The following is a 17693-nucleotide window of genomic DNA, read 5'->3' on the forward strand; positions in this document are numbered from 1 at the left end:
CTGTGTGTGGGGCTCATCAGTCTGTGTAAGCCTTCCAGGTGATTCTGCTGCATGGTCACATTTGAGAGCCATGGCCCTAGAATCTTCTCTAGTGACACCAACATCCCTTTGGGAACAGGTGGGGGGAATGACTAGTGGGCAGGCAGGATGCACAATGGTTTGGGGCAGCAGGGAGCTGGAGGGATCTCAGGGTTCCTGTCACATCATCCACTGCCAAAGAGCTCTTCAGTCCACAGGCTTCCCTCTGGGGTGCTCACCCATCCAAGCACTGCTGTCTTCGCCTGAACCCTTGCAAGGGCCTCAGAACTAGTGTCCCTGCTCCCTCCAGGCTGTTCTCCTTGTGGCAGCCGGTGTGGGCTTGCTGGAGGGCAGGTCTAGGCACCCCAGTCTAAGGGTAACAGCATCTCTGCTGTACTCTCCCTTCCTCAAGGAAGATAGAGCCCTCTCTCACAGATACCACGGTGTCTCAGAGCTACTCTTCAAGGCATTGATCAGGATTGTAGTTTTAGGGTTGCTTGTATGGATTATGGTTCTTCTCTAACTGTATTCTCAGCCCCTAGCACTGAGCTCTTGACCTGGCCTGCAGAAGGCTTTTTATAAATGCTTGCTGGATGAATGAATGCATGTACTGTCCAGGATGCACTTCCTCTAGCAGGACCTGGTGGCCAGCCCAGGAAGGAGCCTGGAAGGGGGCTTCTTTGGATCTCTAGGCCTGCTCTCCTGGAACTCAGCTCTGTCTCTGCACTGTGACCCACCAGAGGGCCTTAGAGAGGGCAGGGGTGGAGCGAGGGGGTTGCGCTGGGGAAACAGGCTCCCACCTGTAGGTTGCCCCAGCCAGAGCAGGAGCCATGGCTCTGCTCCAGCTCTGTGGCCCACACGACCCCCGAGCAGACAACTCTCACGGTCTCTGCTGTTCCTGCCCCTCCCCACCCTGCCCCACCCTGTGCCTGACCCACCCAGATCCCTACGCCATCGTCTCCTTCCTGCACCAGAGCCAGAAGACAGTGGTGGCAAAGAACACTCTGAACCCCACTTGGGACCAGACACTCATCTTCTATGAGATTGAGATCTTTGGTGAGCCGGCCAGCATCGCTGAGCAGCCGCCCAACATTGTGGTGGAGATGTATGACCACGACACTTACGTGAGTCTGCCTGCCTTCCTCTCTCTTTCTCTCACCGCCCACAGCCTCCAGGAGCGGGGATGGGAGACACCACCCAAAGGGGTATAGTATCAAGCCAGATGGCCTCTCCCCTGACCCCACAGGCTACAGAGCCATTAAAACACTCTAGAGTAATTAAAAATGGATTTCTCATAGGTGAGCTGTGTCTGCGGCAGGGAGAGTGGATGGAGCTGGAGGGGTGTTTGGCTCTGGGTCAGGGTTCTCTGCCTCTGACTTGCTTTTGAGACTCCAGCCCAGGAGTCCTCTCTCCCCATCTGAGAGCTACATCGACTCCACAAATGGTCATGGGGTGCTTGTGTGTGGGCTAAGTGGTCGGCACATAGTGTTCCCAGTGTAGGTGGGAGCTGAGACACCCCCACGGAGTAGAGAGACACCTCCAGGGGCACAGGCAGGGCCCTTCTCCAGAGCTGGCCAGCTGACCCTCCCGGGATGCTGGCCAAACTCAGTGGCCGTGCTGTTCAGAATGGGAGCGGCTCAGCACATGTGGCCTTGAGCAGTTGAAAAGTGGCTAGCACCTAAGAAACCCCATTTTCTTTTTCAGTTTTAATCAGTTAAGCTGTATATTTGAATCGACGCAGGTACTGGAGAGCACAGCTCTAGAAGATTCCCAGGAGGGAGAGATAGCCCATCTCTCAGGGCTGGCACTTGGGGAAAGCCTGTGGGGAAGACCTAGGCTCTGAAGGAAATGTGATTGGGGTGTTTGGGCCAGGCGGTGGGGTGTTCCAGCACAGCAGGAAGGAGAGGGAGGCAGGAGGACTGGGATGGGCTGGGCCAGGGGGAGGCGGGGGAGCAGGTGCAAGTTCTAGTACAGGGGTGGGGGCAGCGGAGGCTCGGGGAGATGGCCCACGTGACAGCCAGGGGCTGAAAGGGCAGCTGAGGCCAGCACGCTGGAGTCTGGTACAGAGGGAATGAGGCAGGGCAGGAGAGGCGAGCAGGCTCCAGTGAGGGGCCTCCCATGCTGGAGGCGATGTGGGCCAGGGAGTGGGGGTGGGGGCCACGGAAGGTGCCTGAGCTGGGGAATGATACGATCAAAACATCATTTTAACAGGACTCACTGAATTTGATGAGCGATCACAGTTTTCCCAGGTAGATTGAAAGGAGATGAAAAAGCCCATGGAAATGTCAGATACCTCCTGTGATGAGGGCGTTAAGGAAATGCCGGGAGGCTGTCACTGTGGTCTCTAAGGGGCTCAGATCTTGATTCAATTAAATCAGTGTGAAGGCTAGTTAGACCTACAGAGGGGTTTTTGACCATCATGGAATTGCAAATCTAGCAATGGTGGTCAGAGTTCCCTTGCATGTTGTCCTCACGTTCTTCTGAGGGGGTTAGAGTGCACCATTCTGCCCCAGGGGAGTGCCCTGACTTCTGAGTCTCTTGCAAGTGCAGGAGGCTGGGTATGGATCTGGGGATTGCTCTGACGCCACTGGCAAGCCTGGACTGGGAGATGCTGACTCTTCTTTCTCCATGTTCTAGGGTGCAGATGAGTTTATGGGCCGCTGCATGTGTCAACCCAGTCTGGAACGGATGCCCCGGCTGGCCTGGTTCCCCCTGATAAGGGGCAGCCAGCCAGCGGGCGAGCTCCTGGCCTCTTTTGAGCTCATCCAGAGAGAGAAGGTGAGGCTGGCTCATATCCACATCCAGGAAGCCCAGGCAGGGACTACATCCATAGTGGGGGAGAACAAGAGGGCACAGGGAGGGGATGGCCCCCGTGGAGGAGAGGGGTCTCTCATATATCCTTCTTCCCTGACTGGGGGCCTACGGTCAGTGGGGAACACTGAACAGCCATGTGCTGTCAGGCCTTCTGCTGAGGGTTGGCTCTGCCCATCTTTTCTGAACTCCAAATCACAACATGCTCTCACTGTTGGGGAGAGCGTTGGGAATCTGGGTTGTGCTAGAACGCCTGCATCTTTTGGCTGTTGGCTCTATTTCCCCCTGCATCATAACTTGAAGTGGTTTCTGGGAGCCGGACCTCTGTGATCTGGTTTTGGGGGGGTCGTAAGTGTGATGGGGGCATCTCCGCAGACAGGTAAGGGCAGGACCTCTGTTCTAGTCCTCCTCTGCCATGGCCTGGCCTCATGACCCAGGGCCAGCCACTTCCCTGCTCTGACAGGGGGCATTTGGTTTACAACCATCTCTCCAAAGTCGCTCTTTCTGTGGGGTGAAACTCCATAGGTACACCAGATAGAAATAGGGATATTCCAGTGAGGTGTCTGGACCACATGCTACCCACCTGGCTTCCCTTTCTGTCTCCCGCCACCTCGATCTTCCTCAGAGTCCCTGGGCCTCCAGGGGACAGAGCACAAACCCCAGCACTGTCTGATCACTGATACAGTCCATGGATGTCATTTTGCGGGGGGAAACGCCTTTGCCTGGCCAAGGCAGAAAGCAGGGTGCTGGGGCCTTGGGTGACAGGCACCTGACCAGAGCTCTCTTGTTTTCTGCATCCTAGCCGGCCATTCACCATATTCCTGGTTTCGAGGTAAGTTGCCCTCACCTTTTCTCCTTTAACTGACGGCCGTCCTCCTGGCCTGCCGCACCCCCCACCCCACCCGGGGCTAGGAAGGGTGATCAGCCAAATACCACCACTCTCCTGCCTTCAAGCAAAGGAAGAGTCCGGTGGGACCACGGGGCAGGGTGGGCAGGGGCTGGGGTCCCTGTGCAGCTCTGGCCTTTCCTGTCCTTCTTCCCAGAGAATTCCGGGAATCACAGACTCTCAGAATGAAATGACCTCCTGGCCACCCAGACCAGTTGCCCTCAGCTGGGCAGCCTCTTAGAATCCCTTAGGCAGTTTGGGAAATCACCAGCACTCAGGCTGCACCCCAGACTGAACAAAACACCACCTCTTGGTGGGGTGGCCCAGGCCTTGGTGGCCTTCGGTGCTGCCCCGGTGGGCTGCGGTGGGGGTGGGTTTAAAAGTGCGGCCAGGGGCTGAAAACCATCCAGGTGTGGTAAGAAAGGCCGAGTCTTGGGCCCCACTTCAAACTGACTGAAGTGTTCCCTGAGGGCACTGGGCAGCCCGCCCCCCCACCATGTACTCGTGAACCCTCCAGGGGCTCCGACGCATGTTCGGTCCCCAAGTTGTGATTTAGACCACGGTCCCACTGTGACCCAGTCTCCTCACTCTGCTAGTGGTGGGGATGTCCACCCTGCTTCCACTCCCCTTCTTCTTGTGGGAGTCATGGTAGAAAATGCAAACCCTCTCCTGGCACCCCTGCTAATTTGATTTGGGGAGTGTTCTTCTCGCCGGGCTCAGCAGCCGCTGGGAGAAGTGGTCATTCCGGCTGTGTTTGGATGCCTCCTCCCTTTCGAGGCAGCCGGCACAATTTGCCGACCATTTGGACCCTGTAGGCCCTCCTTTGCCATCAGCCCCCCACTCCACCCTCAGCTTCTCCCCCAGCTCTCCCGGCTCTGGCTTCTCTCCGTCTCTCTTTCCTGTTCAGTCCAAGCGCCTGTTCTCGGGCCGGCCAGCCCCTGGGGACCCAAAGTTGTTTCTCCTTGCCTCACCCAGGTCCACGTGCTCCAGCAGAAACAGCAGCTCTGAGGGGTCAGACCTGGCTGCTTCGTGAGGCTGCTGCACCCCCGTCTGGGACCCTTCCTACCACCTGTCACTTTCCTTTCTCTCATCACCTCTGGAGATGCCTGGGCTCTAGGTTCATGCCCTGGCCTCTCCTACCAGTCTCCACATCGACACCCCATCACACCTTCCTTCTCAGGAACCATGTGGAAGTCACGGCCAGAAGTGCATCACCATGGCCCTCGATGGCAGGACATTTCTGTTGGCTTCACTTAGGGTGACATCTGGTGTGCTGTTCGCTGCCCCAGTCTAGTGCTCCTTATCACTAATGCTAAGCTTTTACCCTCCCTCCTCCCTCCTCTCTTCCCTCCACCGATCCCCTGGACACGGAACATCCCATGGTGTGGCCTAGGTGCACGATACGTCAGGAATCCTGGATGAGGTGAGCTGAAGGGACATGCGGGGACAGAGGGAAGGAGGAGGCTCTTCTCTAGACAAGTGTCCCAGAGCCATCTGAGCTCCTGGTGCCCCAGTGGGCAGTGGCCACTCAGGGACCTGCCTGGATTTCATTCCCCACACTCTGTGCAGACCTGGGGCTGCCTGGGGTATATCCTGGCATGATTTTAGCCCCAGAAGCCTTGCTGTCCTGTTGGAGGCTGGACTCACCGGGATCTCCTGGCAGATATAGTGTCTCATCTGGCTGATTACCAGGTGGCATGTTTTCAAGAATAAAAAGTTCACAAGGGGCCAGAGTAGTCAAGGAAGCCTTTCTGGTGAAGGTGGCATCAGCCAGACATTGTTGCAGGAGGATGGGAAACGTGCCTTTGGCTGAGGGGGCCAAGCACCAGGTTAGGGCCTGGTGGCTTTAGGGGCCGGTGGGGTTGGGGATTCCTAGGTTCTGGAAGAAGATTGGGGTTTGCTTCCATAGGAAGTAAAGCTCCATCCTTTGCCACAAGGGATGAGCAGCACGTTCCCCTGTGGCCTCCTGCACATCTGTGAGTGGGTCCTCAGGAGGGAGCAGGGGCAGAGGCCTGGGCAGGGAGACAGGAAGGAGGACCCTGGTCAGATGGGTTGGGAAAAGGGCAGCCACTTCCTGCCATCAGGGAATCCCCAGGCTGGGAGCGGACACCATTTGACATTTTCAGTGCAATTTGGACTTGAAATGCAGGGTCAGGATGTGGGCTCCACCGGCCCCGCGCCCCTTACCTCACTTCCTTTCGCTCCCAGACCGAGGTGGGGTCCGCCAAGTGAGCTGGCCGTAATTGCGCCTGACAGGCAGCCTCCTGCTTCTGGCTACGGTTGCGAAAGACTGCCGATTTGGAAAGGGGAGCCGAGTCCTGTCCAGGGAAGCAGCACGGAGCCCTTTCTCTTGATTGAGAGTGCTTTGTGGCCAAAACCCACAGCCTGCTCTGAAGAAGACCCAGCCCAGGGATGAGTTATTAAAAAAAAGTTAAAGTCCTTAATAAGTGCATTTGTAATATGTAGCAGTGAAGGCTCAGATTCCGAGAGCAGGGGTCTGGCTGTGGTCTCGTTGTCAGGAAGCAAATCAAAATTTGCCGCTTTGGGGCCAGACCCCGCGAGGAGGGCCAAGTGGCCTGCTGCAGAGCCAGCCAAGCCACAGACTGAGGTGGGGTGTGGGTCAACAGGGCCAGAGGAGAGCACATCGTGGGGTCTGCTGGGCATAGGACAAGGCTGAATCTGTAGGTCGAAGGGTCCGAGGCCCAGCGGGACGAATGGAGATGAATAGAGTATCAGCTGGTTCAGGGGACGACCCCAGGAGATGATCTTGTGGACCCCCTCATTCTCAGGGGTCTCGGCCCCAGACCTGGGACTCCGTGGCTCGGCCATTTTCCATGCACTTGAAGGCTAAGCCTCATACCAAGGTCCTGGATCCTATGTAGTTTCCAGAATCCCCAGTGACAGGTCAGTTCAGCTGCAGCTATGGGGCCTGCGGGAAGCCTGAGGCCTTAGCAGGAGTTTTCTTTTTGTGCCCCCCTCCCCCGCCCCACTACCACATTTAGCCCCCTTGGGGCTCCCAGCATGATCTCTGTGAGAGTGTGCCAGCTTTCCCCGAGGGTGTGCTGGCAGCTTCGATTCTTGGACACTGGCCACCAGAGACCTCGAAAGTCTGGGAGCAGACAGGACAGATGGGTTTGTTAGGGAGCTGTGTGGCCGCCGGGGGCCATGGGTTGGGGAGCCAAGGGCAGGACCAGGTAAGAGGTTTCTGTGACTCCGAAAGATGGTTTAAGAACAGCCTTTCTGGTGGGGAATGCCTCAGGCTAGTGAATCCCATGCCTGTGTGGGAGACAGGGTCCAGAAATGACATCTGTCCATGGTGTGCTGACAGCTCCCAGAGCGGGTGGAGGACCGTGGGGACGGCTTTCTGAGAGAGGTGACACTGAGCTAGCATCTGAAGCCAGGGCTGGCAGAAGGGGTGGGGAGAGGGGACTAGGTGGCAGTGCCTTGGGCTGGGGCCAGTTGGTTGGGTGACATGATTTCCCCTCCCCCAGGCTTTATGCCCATCTGGAGCAGCCCTCTCTGGGAGCTCTGGTGGGGGGGGGGGAGTCGGAACCCTTGCCTTGGTCTTTGAGGATTTGGTGATATCTGGGAGACCTGGGTCCTTGCAGAGAGCATGGAGGAAGGGAGGACTTCCTTCCCTAGCTCCCCAGTCTGTCTTTCTGTCAGGGTAGAGTAAGAAATCCCCCCTTCCTGAGCCTTGTTCGCCTTCTTCTCTTCTGCTCTCCCTTCCTGTTTCCCTCTTCTTCCGTTTGCTCCTTGGCCTCCGGCTCCTTCTCTCCCTCTTCCCCGCCTCTTCTGAGCCCTCTGTCTCGTTTCTTTTCCTTTTTGTCTGGAGAACAAAGGCGGTCCATGCTGCCAAGGGGAATAAGTTCAAAGAAACTGCAATTTTAGATTTCCTGAGAACTGGAGAGCATGCACATGCACGGGTGAGCGTGTACGAGCGTGTACACGCGCAAATACACACACACAGGCAGCAGAATAGGTGATGGCGATTTCCTTAACAACCAGCACCCCCCCACACCCCGCTCAGGGATGTGGAGCATGTGCAGAGGGAGACCCTACCTGGGGACCTGGAGGTGCCATAGGTGGGAGCTGGGGCTTGCAGACCTGACCATGGAAGGGGGCGTGGTTGGGGCATTATCCTTGGTTCTGCCGCTTCTGTCTTGCTCCAGGGCAGGCAGAGGTTTCCCTGGTGGAAGGGATTGCAAGCTCCGTGGCTGTTTTCACTGAGGGCTCAGAGGGCCAACCAGATGTCATTCTATCCTCTTCCAATGCCAGGGTATGGCCTTTAGTCTGAGATGTACATGAGGTACTCTCCTGCACCCCCAAATCCACTAGAAGGAAAATTCTGGTGTTTTGCAATCAGGAAAATAAACCCAGTGGTCCTCCCTTCCCCCTTTCCCTCCCCCAAGGCCTTAATTTAAAACACTGTTTTTCCTGGGAAGTGTAATTAGAGCAACATGTTGTTCCTAACGAGCTGGGTGGGGCAGGCAGACAATGGAGCCCTCCCAGCACGCCTGGCTGCCCCTGCCCAGCAGCTCCTCCAGGAGCCAGGATCTGAAGGTCCAGAGGGTCCTCTGACTGTACCCTGCTGGGGGATGTAGGGGTCTGTGGGGCTACTGGTAACAGGACTACTTAGGTGGCTGGGAGAGTTCACCCCTTCCCCTAGCCCTGCTATGGGAATGAACGTCTGTCTGGTGTGGTGGTCCTGGGACCTAGAGGAGGAAGTCCCCCTCATGGCTTGTCCTTGGCTCTCTGTACCAAGCTGGCCTATTGGACAGATAGACCGAAGGGGGCTCAAGGGTAGATTTCTCTCTGCTAGGGGAGAGAGCCTCATCTGTCCTTGGGTCCCTGTCCTCTGGATGGGAAGCAGTTTGGTAAAAGCCTTGACCACCTGTAGGACCCATCAGTGGAGTAGCCCTGTGTCTGCCCTGCACATTGTGGGGTGGGGAGGGTGAGCAAGAGAGGCATCGGTCAAACGTGGCTTCATCTAATTAGACTTATATTGTATGGCTGCCCTCGAGGTCTGTGGTCCTCAAAGTCCCCGTCTCATGTAGGACAGTGAATTAGGATGTCCCAGTGACGCTTCAAGTCTACACCTCTGCCCTGCCTGGTGATGCTGAAAGGCTTCCCCGGGGGTGACGAGGATCACTGCAGCCCACCCCCACCAAGAGTCACTGGCTGGGAAGGAGGTGATGAGCCCCTCGGGTTGGCTGGACCAGAAGTCGAGCAGCTCAGGCTTAGAAGCTGGCCCTCTTGCCAGGGCCGTAGGACTCTCCCAGTGAGGTGTCAGAGACCAGTCAGGACCTGGGAAAGGGGGCCACGGGGTCACTTAAGGTCAAAGAAGCCAGAGAATAGCGCGATAAGTTTCTGGGGTGGTTGGGAGATTTTCTGGAAGATGGAGAGCTTAAACATCCCTGAGGGATGTGTTAGATTCCCGGAGGCACAGGGGAAACCCATTCAGACCGAGGGAGCGATGAGCAGGCATAGGAGAGGGGGAGGGGTTGGTGAGGACCCACGGAGCACTGACAGAAGTGTTGGGAAGGAGGGGAGGGGACGCTAGAGTAGGTTCTTTATTCCACCATCCACCTACCCATTCATTCCTTCGCCATCTCTCCCTCCCCTCAGTTACCCTTCATCAGCCTTCAGTTACTGGGCAGGGATTTCAATCATGGTCTCCAGGGTGTGGAGTTGGTGGTTGAACACACGCAGCGGTGTGTCTTTCAGTGGGAGTGAGTCCACTGGCTGTGGAAGCCTTGGGGGTGCTTAGCTTCAGCTCAGGACACCAGGAAGATTTAAATGGAGATCTGACATCTGAGTAGGAGGTAGCTAGACGAAGTGGGCAGAGAGCATTTCACACACAGGGACTGGCCACTCTGAGCCTCAAAGGTAAAGAGAGTGGGCTGCCTCTTTCCACCTGCTAGAAATTCAGAAGGGCCTGTGTTGAGCATGTTCCGGGAGGTGGTTCATCACTTATCTGGGACCCTGGAATGGGGGGTTATCAAGTGAGAGGTAAGACCAGCAAGGTCAGAAGGAACTAGAATGTGAGGTGTCTTGGAGGCCGTGTTAAGGAGTTTGGACTTCATTCTGAGTGGCTGGGGAATGTTTGATGGGTTTTAAACAGAATGACATTCTAGAAAGTTCCCCCGGCTACAGAATGCAGCAGGCACTGGCTCTTGGGAAGGGATTTGCAAAACCAGATGCAAGGAGACCACTTAGGGGGATGCTGGTGAATCCAGGTGAGAGAGGGTGAGGGTACGAACCGAGGGAAGGAGATAGGTAGGTGGACTTGTGAGAAGTTTAGGAGATAGTCATGAAGACCAGGTAGTTTACTGGACATGGTGATTAGGGGAAGGAGAGCCATGGTGGCTTGGGGCTTTTTGGCTTGATCGTCAGTGTGGATGGTGGTGTTTCTGAGATGACGTTGGGAGAGAGCAGGTTTTGAGGGGAAAGTCAGAGAATCCAATTTGGGACCAGGTCAGTGTGAGAGGCCAGTAGGGCACATGGTTGAACTGAGCAATAAGAGGTTGGGAATATGGGGAGACGCCTGGAGGCAGAAAGCCCAGGAGGAGACAGCTAGGCAGAGGAGGAAACCAACCAGCAGAGGGTGGAGAGGGGAAGGGGCAGCGGAGACGAACCAGAGAGATGGTTTTAGGAAGGAGGCTGAGGTCAGTTGGCAGGAGGCTACTGAGGGAGCGGGAGAGATGTGAGCCTACCAGTGGTCTTTGGGCTGAGCTACAAGCAGGTTGTTGTTGACTTTGGACAGAGAAGTTTCCCAGGCAGAGGTGTCAGGGGCAGAGATGAGTGCATTGGGCAGAGGGCCTCGTGGAAGCGAAGGAGAGGCAGTGGACAGAGGCAGACCTTTTCAGGGAGAGAGGGGAGAGGTAGGGAGGCTACTGGAAGACATGGAGAGCAGGGCAGGGATGGATCGGAGAGACCAACTTTAAATGGGGAAGGAAATGATCCAGCCGATATTGTGAGGAATTGGTGAGGATGGACGGGACAGGGCTGGGGAACAAGAGAGGCTTTAGCTGTGGGTGTATCATGATAACTCCATGGGATGGATGGGCAGTGTAGTGTGCACAGTGGGGGGGTGGGGGGGCGGACAGAGGACTGCCATGGTGGCTTGCAGGCTAGGTGGGGGATGGGGCTGGTGACAAACACAGGGAGCCTAGATGTGCCTGGACCCCTGGGAACAATGAGGAGGACACAGATGGCTTTGGGATGAGAATGGTGGCCTCACGCCATGCCAAGGAAGCTGCCTGAGAACACACCTCTAACCACTGTCTCTGCTTGTTTCTTCCTCCTGCGTCCGCCGGGCTGGCGTTCTACAGCTGTGTGCACCTGCCTTCTTCCTCCAGGGCCTCCTCCGAACGGTACTGGAGCCTAGCCTTCTCGAGGTTCTTGTTCCCTGTCCTCCTCATAAACAGGTTCCTGAAAGTGAGGAGCCTGGTCCTCAGCCTGTAGAGAGGAGCATCATCACCATGGAGCTCAACAGAGCCAGGGGGAAAGACAGAACATGGAAATGAGGGAGAAACAAGAATCTAAGGGACAGTGCCCAGAGTTTGGGGGCCTGGAGAGAAATGTTCTGGGTGGGGGAATACAGTAATGAGTTTGCCTGGTGATTCAGGAGAATGGTATAAGCATGTGAGAGAGGTTTGCTCTTTCTGTCTCCCTGATCCCTTCTTTTTGTTCCTTTTGGTCTTGAGTTTTTTGGCCCCGGGGCCTCCCCCACACTGGGCTGGGCATCAGGTTTAAACAGGCCACAGACAGATCATCAGCAGGCCTTCAGGCAAAATCCTCATTTTAAAAAACCCTGCCTCCACCCTCCAGGCCGCTGCTTATGTGCACTGTTGCACTGTGATGTGCACAGCGCCCCCTGGAGGTGTGCTCTGTGGCTGCTCAGCACATCAACTGCCCCCCCTCGCCCCCCTCGTCCTGACAGCATCTCTCTCCAAGCCAGACTGAAAATGTAGGTGCTTCCTATCCCTTGTCTCTTGCATTGAAGGTGTGGAGGTAGCTTAGGAATTCCTTCACTATGTGCCCACAAGACATAGGGATCGTTAACTACAAGGCCAGTGTTGTTCTGAGAGATGCTTCTGGTGGTTCAGTTCTTCTCAGGTCACCCTGAGAGAACAGCAATGCTAGTGGTAAAGACAATGGTACTGACAACAAGCAGGTCATACTCGCCATCGCCACAGTTTACTAAGCTTCTCCTGGGTGCCACTTACTGCTTGTTCTCTCGCTGAAATGCTGGAGCAGGCTCATAAGGGTATTGGTACCCTGGATCTTCATGTGAGGGTAATGAGTCACAGACATTGAGTAATTTGCCCAAAGTCAAACAGCTAGAAAGCGGCAGGGCTGGAACTGGAACTGAGATCTGTCTGATTCTAGAAATGAACTTCTTACCGCTGCAGGTCAGGGAAGCGTAGTGTCATCATTGTGTTACTGGGCAGGAGTGACAGCCTGGGGTTGGTTGTGAAGTGATTCATGGAGGCAAGAGGAAGCCAGTGCAGGTCAGGCTCCAGCTGCTCCCACCATCTACGTCAGAGCATTTGTACATGGATCCGCCATCCTTTGAGAAGGAACCCAAAACAAGTCACTTGGAGAATTAGTCTACTGATTCCATTGTTTATTAAATGAGATTACACAAGGCAAGCTCTGTAAAGTATCCAGCATAGCCCTTTTATTTATAGTCAACATATCCTGAGTGTCAGAGCCTTCTTGTATGGATGTGTGGGTTGTGCACTGCACAAGGGCTCTATGTCTAAAGGGAGGCAATTTCCATTGCAGACGTCATATATTTGCATTTATTATAACAATTTTCCAGTAGGTGGCAGTAAAGCGTCTTGTTTTAATAAACTAGTAAAATAATGACGATTTTCTGACGTGGAAGTAAAGAGTCTTCGGGAAGAATTGCCACAAAGGTGCCACATGGACTAGTAGAGCTGTTCAGGGTTCACGTGAACCAGGCATTCTTCTGAGTGTTAGTACTAACTTCTTGAAGCCTCACAGTAATCTTGAGAGGTTGGCAACTTTTAATAACCATTTTATCGATGAAAAAAAAGGAGCCAAAGAAAGATGTAATAAACACCTAAGTCAGCAGCGGGTGGAGTGGAGCCCGTGTTTCTAACCATTGTGAGACATGGTAGTTGCTTGTCCCCCAGTGGTACCTGCCTGCCTTGCCTCAGTGGCTTCCCTGCGTGTATCTTTGTGGTTACTGCAGATTCTTGCCCGGGTCTTCCAGGCATACCTTCAGTAGGCAGAGTTGATAGAAGCTGCTGTCATCCTTGGTCTGTGTTGGTGAAGGAGCCTTCCTGCGGCTCCCTTTAATGCCTGCCGATGACGGGCCCGCATGTCCTCCTCTCCTATTTGTCAATTTTCTTTCTGGCTCACAGAGCAGGTGTTCTGTCTTCAGGGAGGACAGATGTGAGAAGTCGGGGTTTGGGGCTGGCAGGTGTTTGGGTGTGGTGTGGGGGATGGAGACGGGACATCAGGGTGAATGGTAGGTCAGGAGGGTCCGAGCCTGGAGGTAGAAGAACCAGGCTAGGGGGAGGGTACATAGTTCTCAGGACCAAATGGGGCTGGAGTGGGTGTGCTAAGACGCAAGGGGGCAGTGTGTGTGCGGGGAGGGGGGGGATGGGGGGAATGGGGAGACCCTGAGCAGCTCACTGGTGCCCCAGAGCCTTTATTATGGGAGGGGGTGATCTGGGGTTCACGTGAAACAAGGTGACCCAAATCCAGGGCCAAGGTGCTGGAACGATGACTCCAGAAAACATGGTGCCTGGCAGAAACTGACTTTATTTTTTCATTTTTACCTGCCTGCTCGCACGCTTGTGTGCCTTTCTTTGCCTCTGTTTCTGTCTCTCCACACATGTCCTTCTTTCCATCCCGACTGTCCTTCCCCTTTTTCATCTCTTTGCCTTGGTCTTCGTGCCACCATTGTCTCTGTCACGCCTGCCCCCAACCCCCACCCCGCCCTGCCCCTGCAGTCCGAGGACACAGACCTGCCCTACCCGCCGCCTCAGAGGGAGGCCAACATCTATATGGTTCCCCAGAACATCAAGCCAGTTCTCCAGCGTACTGCCATAGAGGTGAGCCTGGCTCTGGGGTAGGGAGGCAACCTGGCCCTCCCGGTTCCTGGCCCCAACTTTTCGTGGGGTCTGGAGCCTTTTCAGCTGCTTGCCTCACTCTGTGTCTCCAGATCCTGGCGTGGGGCCTGCGGAACATGAAAAGTTATCAGCTGGCCAGTGTCTCTTCCCCCAGCCTTGTGGTGGAGTGCGGGGGTCAGACAGTGCAGTCCTGTGTCATCAAGAACCTCCGGAAGAACCCCAACTTTGACGTCTGCACCCTCTTCATGGAAGTGGTGAGCCTGACTTCCCTGCTGTCCCCTTCCAGAGTCCTCGTGCCTAGAATGTCCACAGGGCTCTGGGCAGCTCAGCTGTGGGCTCTGACTCCCCGTGGGATCCTGGGCAGGTCACAGTATCTTTCCCACCTCATTTGTCTATGGCACCCCCTCCTCAATGGAAGACTTGAAGCCCGTAAGCAGCCCAGATGGGGTCAGCTCGCTCCTTCCTACCCAGACACCGAGTGCCCAGAAGTCCCAAGGACCCACCTGTCCCTACTGGGGCTGTCCTCAGCCCCCTGGAGCTCGCCTCAGAGGCACCCCCCCACCAGGGCTTTGACCTTCCGTGGTTCCTCCAAACCTTCCCTGACTGGGTCCTCCTCCAGCCTTGCTGTGGGATCACCCCCACAGCCCGCAGGCCCCCAGCCCTCTGCAGCTCCTCGGGCTGCCTGGGCCTAGTGGCCAGAGTAAGGCAAGTCTGAGGAAAGGAAAATGGTTTGCAAGATGAAAGCGCTATAGAAATTCCAGGCCCAGTGGCTGTCAACAGGAGCCTCCTCTTGGCTGAGCCAAAGCCGCCACCGAAGGAGAGCATATAAATTATTTCAAGTTGTGTTCAAAGTGCTTTCGGGTCTGGGGTTGGGAGGAGAAGAATCTGGGTCTGTAAGCCAACTCTTGAGTATCCACTTGGGGGGGACTGTCTGCAAGAAATGTTGAGCCCTGGGCCAAATTCTCCCTTCTTCCCTTCCCCGACCAGTGAGGGTTCAGGGAAAGTAGACTTGTTTTAGCTTCAGGCTGAGCTGGATGCGTTTGGAAGGTAAGGCTGTGGGAGGAAAAGCCAGCCTCTGCGTACAGCATTCAAGAGGCAGACTGAAAAGGTGTGCAGCTTCTCTTCCCCTGGCCAGGTCCTGGGTTCGGCCAACCACCACTCTGGATTTATGGCCCTTGGGGGGTTATGTGTGGGTTTCGAGTCATTCTCTGCTCCTTGAACTTGTCCTGTGAAGGAGAGCCCCAATACTCCTCTGAAGCCACCCAGAGATGGGTTCAGGCCACCACCCAGACCTTCCCTCCCACTCTACCCAGATGCTGCCCAGGGAGGAGCTCTACTGTCCCCCCATTGTGATCAAGGTCATTGACAATCGTCAGTTTGGCCGCCGGCCCGTGGTGGGCCAGTGTACTGTCCGCTCCCTGGAGAGTTTCATGTGTGACCTGTACTCCGAGGAGAGTCCGTCCCCACAGGGCGGTCCAGGTAGGGCGTGGGCCTGCTGAGGGGGAGGGCCGAGGCCAAGGGGTTGGGCAGGTGGGGCGTCCCAGAGGAGATGTATGCCGAAGCCCTCCTCTTGCTAGAACCTGAGTGAGAAGTGGTTTCTTTTCAACTGACCAAGACCAGGAGGGTGGGAATCTTGCCATCCTCAGGGCTTCTCCTAGCTCAAGGCTGCTGAGAGGCTAGGGCTGCCATGGGAGGCCGCACGGGAAGAGTTGAGGGAGAGAGAAAGGCAGGGATTCCATGGGATGAGGAGGAAGAGAGAGAACCGGAGAGACAGGGAATGTGAGAAGATGGGAGAGATGGAGACAGAAAAGGGAAGAACTGGGTGGGAAGAGAAGGACACAGACTGGGAAGTGTGGAAGGCTGAGGCCCCTTACCTCATAAGACTCAGTGTGCCTTCTGAGTCTTATGACTGGAGAGGGCCAAGCCCCCTGAGGGAGCCCCTTTTGGGCCTGGATACCGCTCTTCCCTACAGATGATGTGAGTTTACTCAGTCCTGGGGAAGACGTGCTCATTGACATTGATGACAAGGAGCCCCTCATCCCCATTCAGGTAAGACAAGCCCTGGTTCCCCGGGAGAGACACCAACTCCACAGGCCTTGGCTGCCCCTAACCCTTCTTCCTCTCTCCTCCTCTTTCTCCCTTCCCTTCCTTACCACACAGCCTCTATAGGACATCTCCCTTGTATCCTGGGGGTGGGACACTATATAGGTGGAGGGACCCAGATGGGAGCTTTCAGTCTGATCAGGAGTGGGGTGGAGGGGTTGGAGGAAGGTTGTATGTGGTCTCCTGGGCAAGATCACATCATTTTCCTCCAAGTGTGTGAAGAAAACAGGCCCTCTGCCTAGCGGGCTATATTGAGGGCTCTTGCTGACAATTACTCAGGAAACATGGTGGGAGTGGCCAATGAGAGAGAAGGAAGATGGGGAGAGAGTGACCAGGCAGATATGAGGGTGTTCCAGCCCTGTTGCCTCACCCTAGCCAGAGCCCTGCTGGGAGTGGGGGCTTCTTGGAAGCAGTTGAAAAGGAAGGGGCTGTGTCCAAGCCAATGTCCTTCTTACCGATTCCCTCCATCTCCAGGAAAAGAGAAGATGAGGGGTTGGGAGGGTCTTATTCCAAGGGAATCCAACCCTGTGGTCCAGTAAGAGGCATCCCTTTGCTATGTACTTGGCAACCGAGGGCCAGCTGCTGACCCAGAGTCCAACACTGAACTGCATGGCGGGAGGTCTGTGGTATCTCTTACAGAGCAGGGAGCACTCTCCCCGCCTTGGGCCCTGGGGTGCTCTAGCTCCTGTAGGACCAAGGTCACTCAGTCCTTCCCTCAGTAGAGATGGCCTCACAGTGAGCACCAGCCTTGACCTGCTCTCTGTTCCAGGTTGTCACCCTCCTCCTGGCTTTGCAGGATGCTGGTCACTGGTCACAGCACTTGCACCTGGGGCTCCCAGAGCCTCCCCGCTGCCCAGAGGCAGAGCCTCCAGCTAGTGTAGACAATGTGTGTGTCCTCAGGCTCTTGGTCTGTTTATTGATCCAGGGATGGCCTACCACTTCAGAAGGTTCTGTTTTCTTTAAACCACCAAACAAATATCGGTCTCAGGAGGAAAAGAACACACTGGGGTCCTAAGTTGGGATCAGGATCCTCAAAGCTGCTCTGGAGATGTGTTTACAGGGCTTCCCTCTAACATTTAGGATGGATTTCTGCTTCTTTTTTGCTTGTTCCCATTTCTAAGGAAAAGTCTCTGACATGGGCCCAGGTGCTACTAGGCAAGAGGTCTTGCTCTATAGTTTCTCTGATGATAAGAGTCCTCAGAAGCCCCACACTCTCCTCTCTCCCACCTCTGTGACTCTGTGGGGTTCTGCCTACTATCCTTCCTGCTGGGGACATCTTCAGGTCTAGTCCTGATCATTCTGTAAGACTCAACTTAGTTATGGTCACCTGCTTCCAGGATTTGTCGCGGGCTCCCCCCCTTCTCCTGCAAGTCCTGCCTATATCTTGGTCACTGTCCTTGCTCTACGTCCTGATTGTTTCTGCAAATATTCAGCCACCTTCCCCAGACCAGGCTCAGGACAGTCACCGACTGCATTCCTGTTGTGTCTTCAATGCCCAGCATAGGGCTGGTTGAAAGGACATATTCAGTGAAGTCCATCTGGATGGGCGGATGTGTGGGTGGTGGACAGACGGATGGATGGACGGATGGACGGATGGATGGATGGATGGATGGTTGACCTCTTTCCTCTTTGAATGGGTCTGAGAAGGAGCTTCTCTAGACTGGGAAAATCCAAGTGGAAATTTTGGATGGTCCTACCCAGGTTTCAGCTATGTTCAATTCTAGTACCTTCTGGCCTGGGTGGGTGTTTGTAGCTGTGTTAGG

General features: G+C 55.3%; 1 protein-coding gene across 16 annotated transcripts in view; it reads left to right on the plus strand.

The window, feature by feature from the left end:
• The window catches only part of DYSF (dysferlin), a 202894-nt gene that overhangs the window by 123945 nt on the left and 61256 nt on the right, over nucleotides 1-17693 (plus strand). For all 16 annotated transcript variants that reach the window (XM_004742172.3, XM_004742174.3, XM_004742180.3 and 13 more), the window contains 8 exons: nucleotides 961-1142; nucleotides 2656-2796; nucleotides 3632-3661; nucleotides 5109-5138; nucleotides 13708-13809; nucleotides 13920-14081; nucleotides 15141-15306; nucleotides 15800-15876. In XM_004742172.3, the coding sequence (XP_004742229.1) occupies nucleotides 961-1142; nucleotides 2656-2796; nucleotides 3632-3661; nucleotides 5109-5138; nucleotides 13708-13809; nucleotides 13920-14081; nucleotides 15141-15306; nucleotides 15800-15876 (890 nt within the window). The remainder of the gene's footprint in view (nucleotides 1-960; nucleotides 1143-2655; nucleotides 2797-3631; nucleotides 3662-5108; nucleotides 5139-13707; nucleotides 13810-13919; nucleotides 14082-15140; nucleotides 15307-15799; nucleotides 15877-17693) is intronic.

Source organism: Mustela putorius, unplaced genomic scaffold, assembly GCF_011764305.1.
Source record: "Mustela putorius furo isolate JIRA1106 unplaced genomic scaffold, ASM1176430v1.1 tig00000281_pilon_pilon_pilon, whole genome shotgun sequence".
NCBI lineage: Eukaryota > Metazoa > Chordata > Mammalia > Carnivora > Mustelidae > Mustela > Mustela putorius.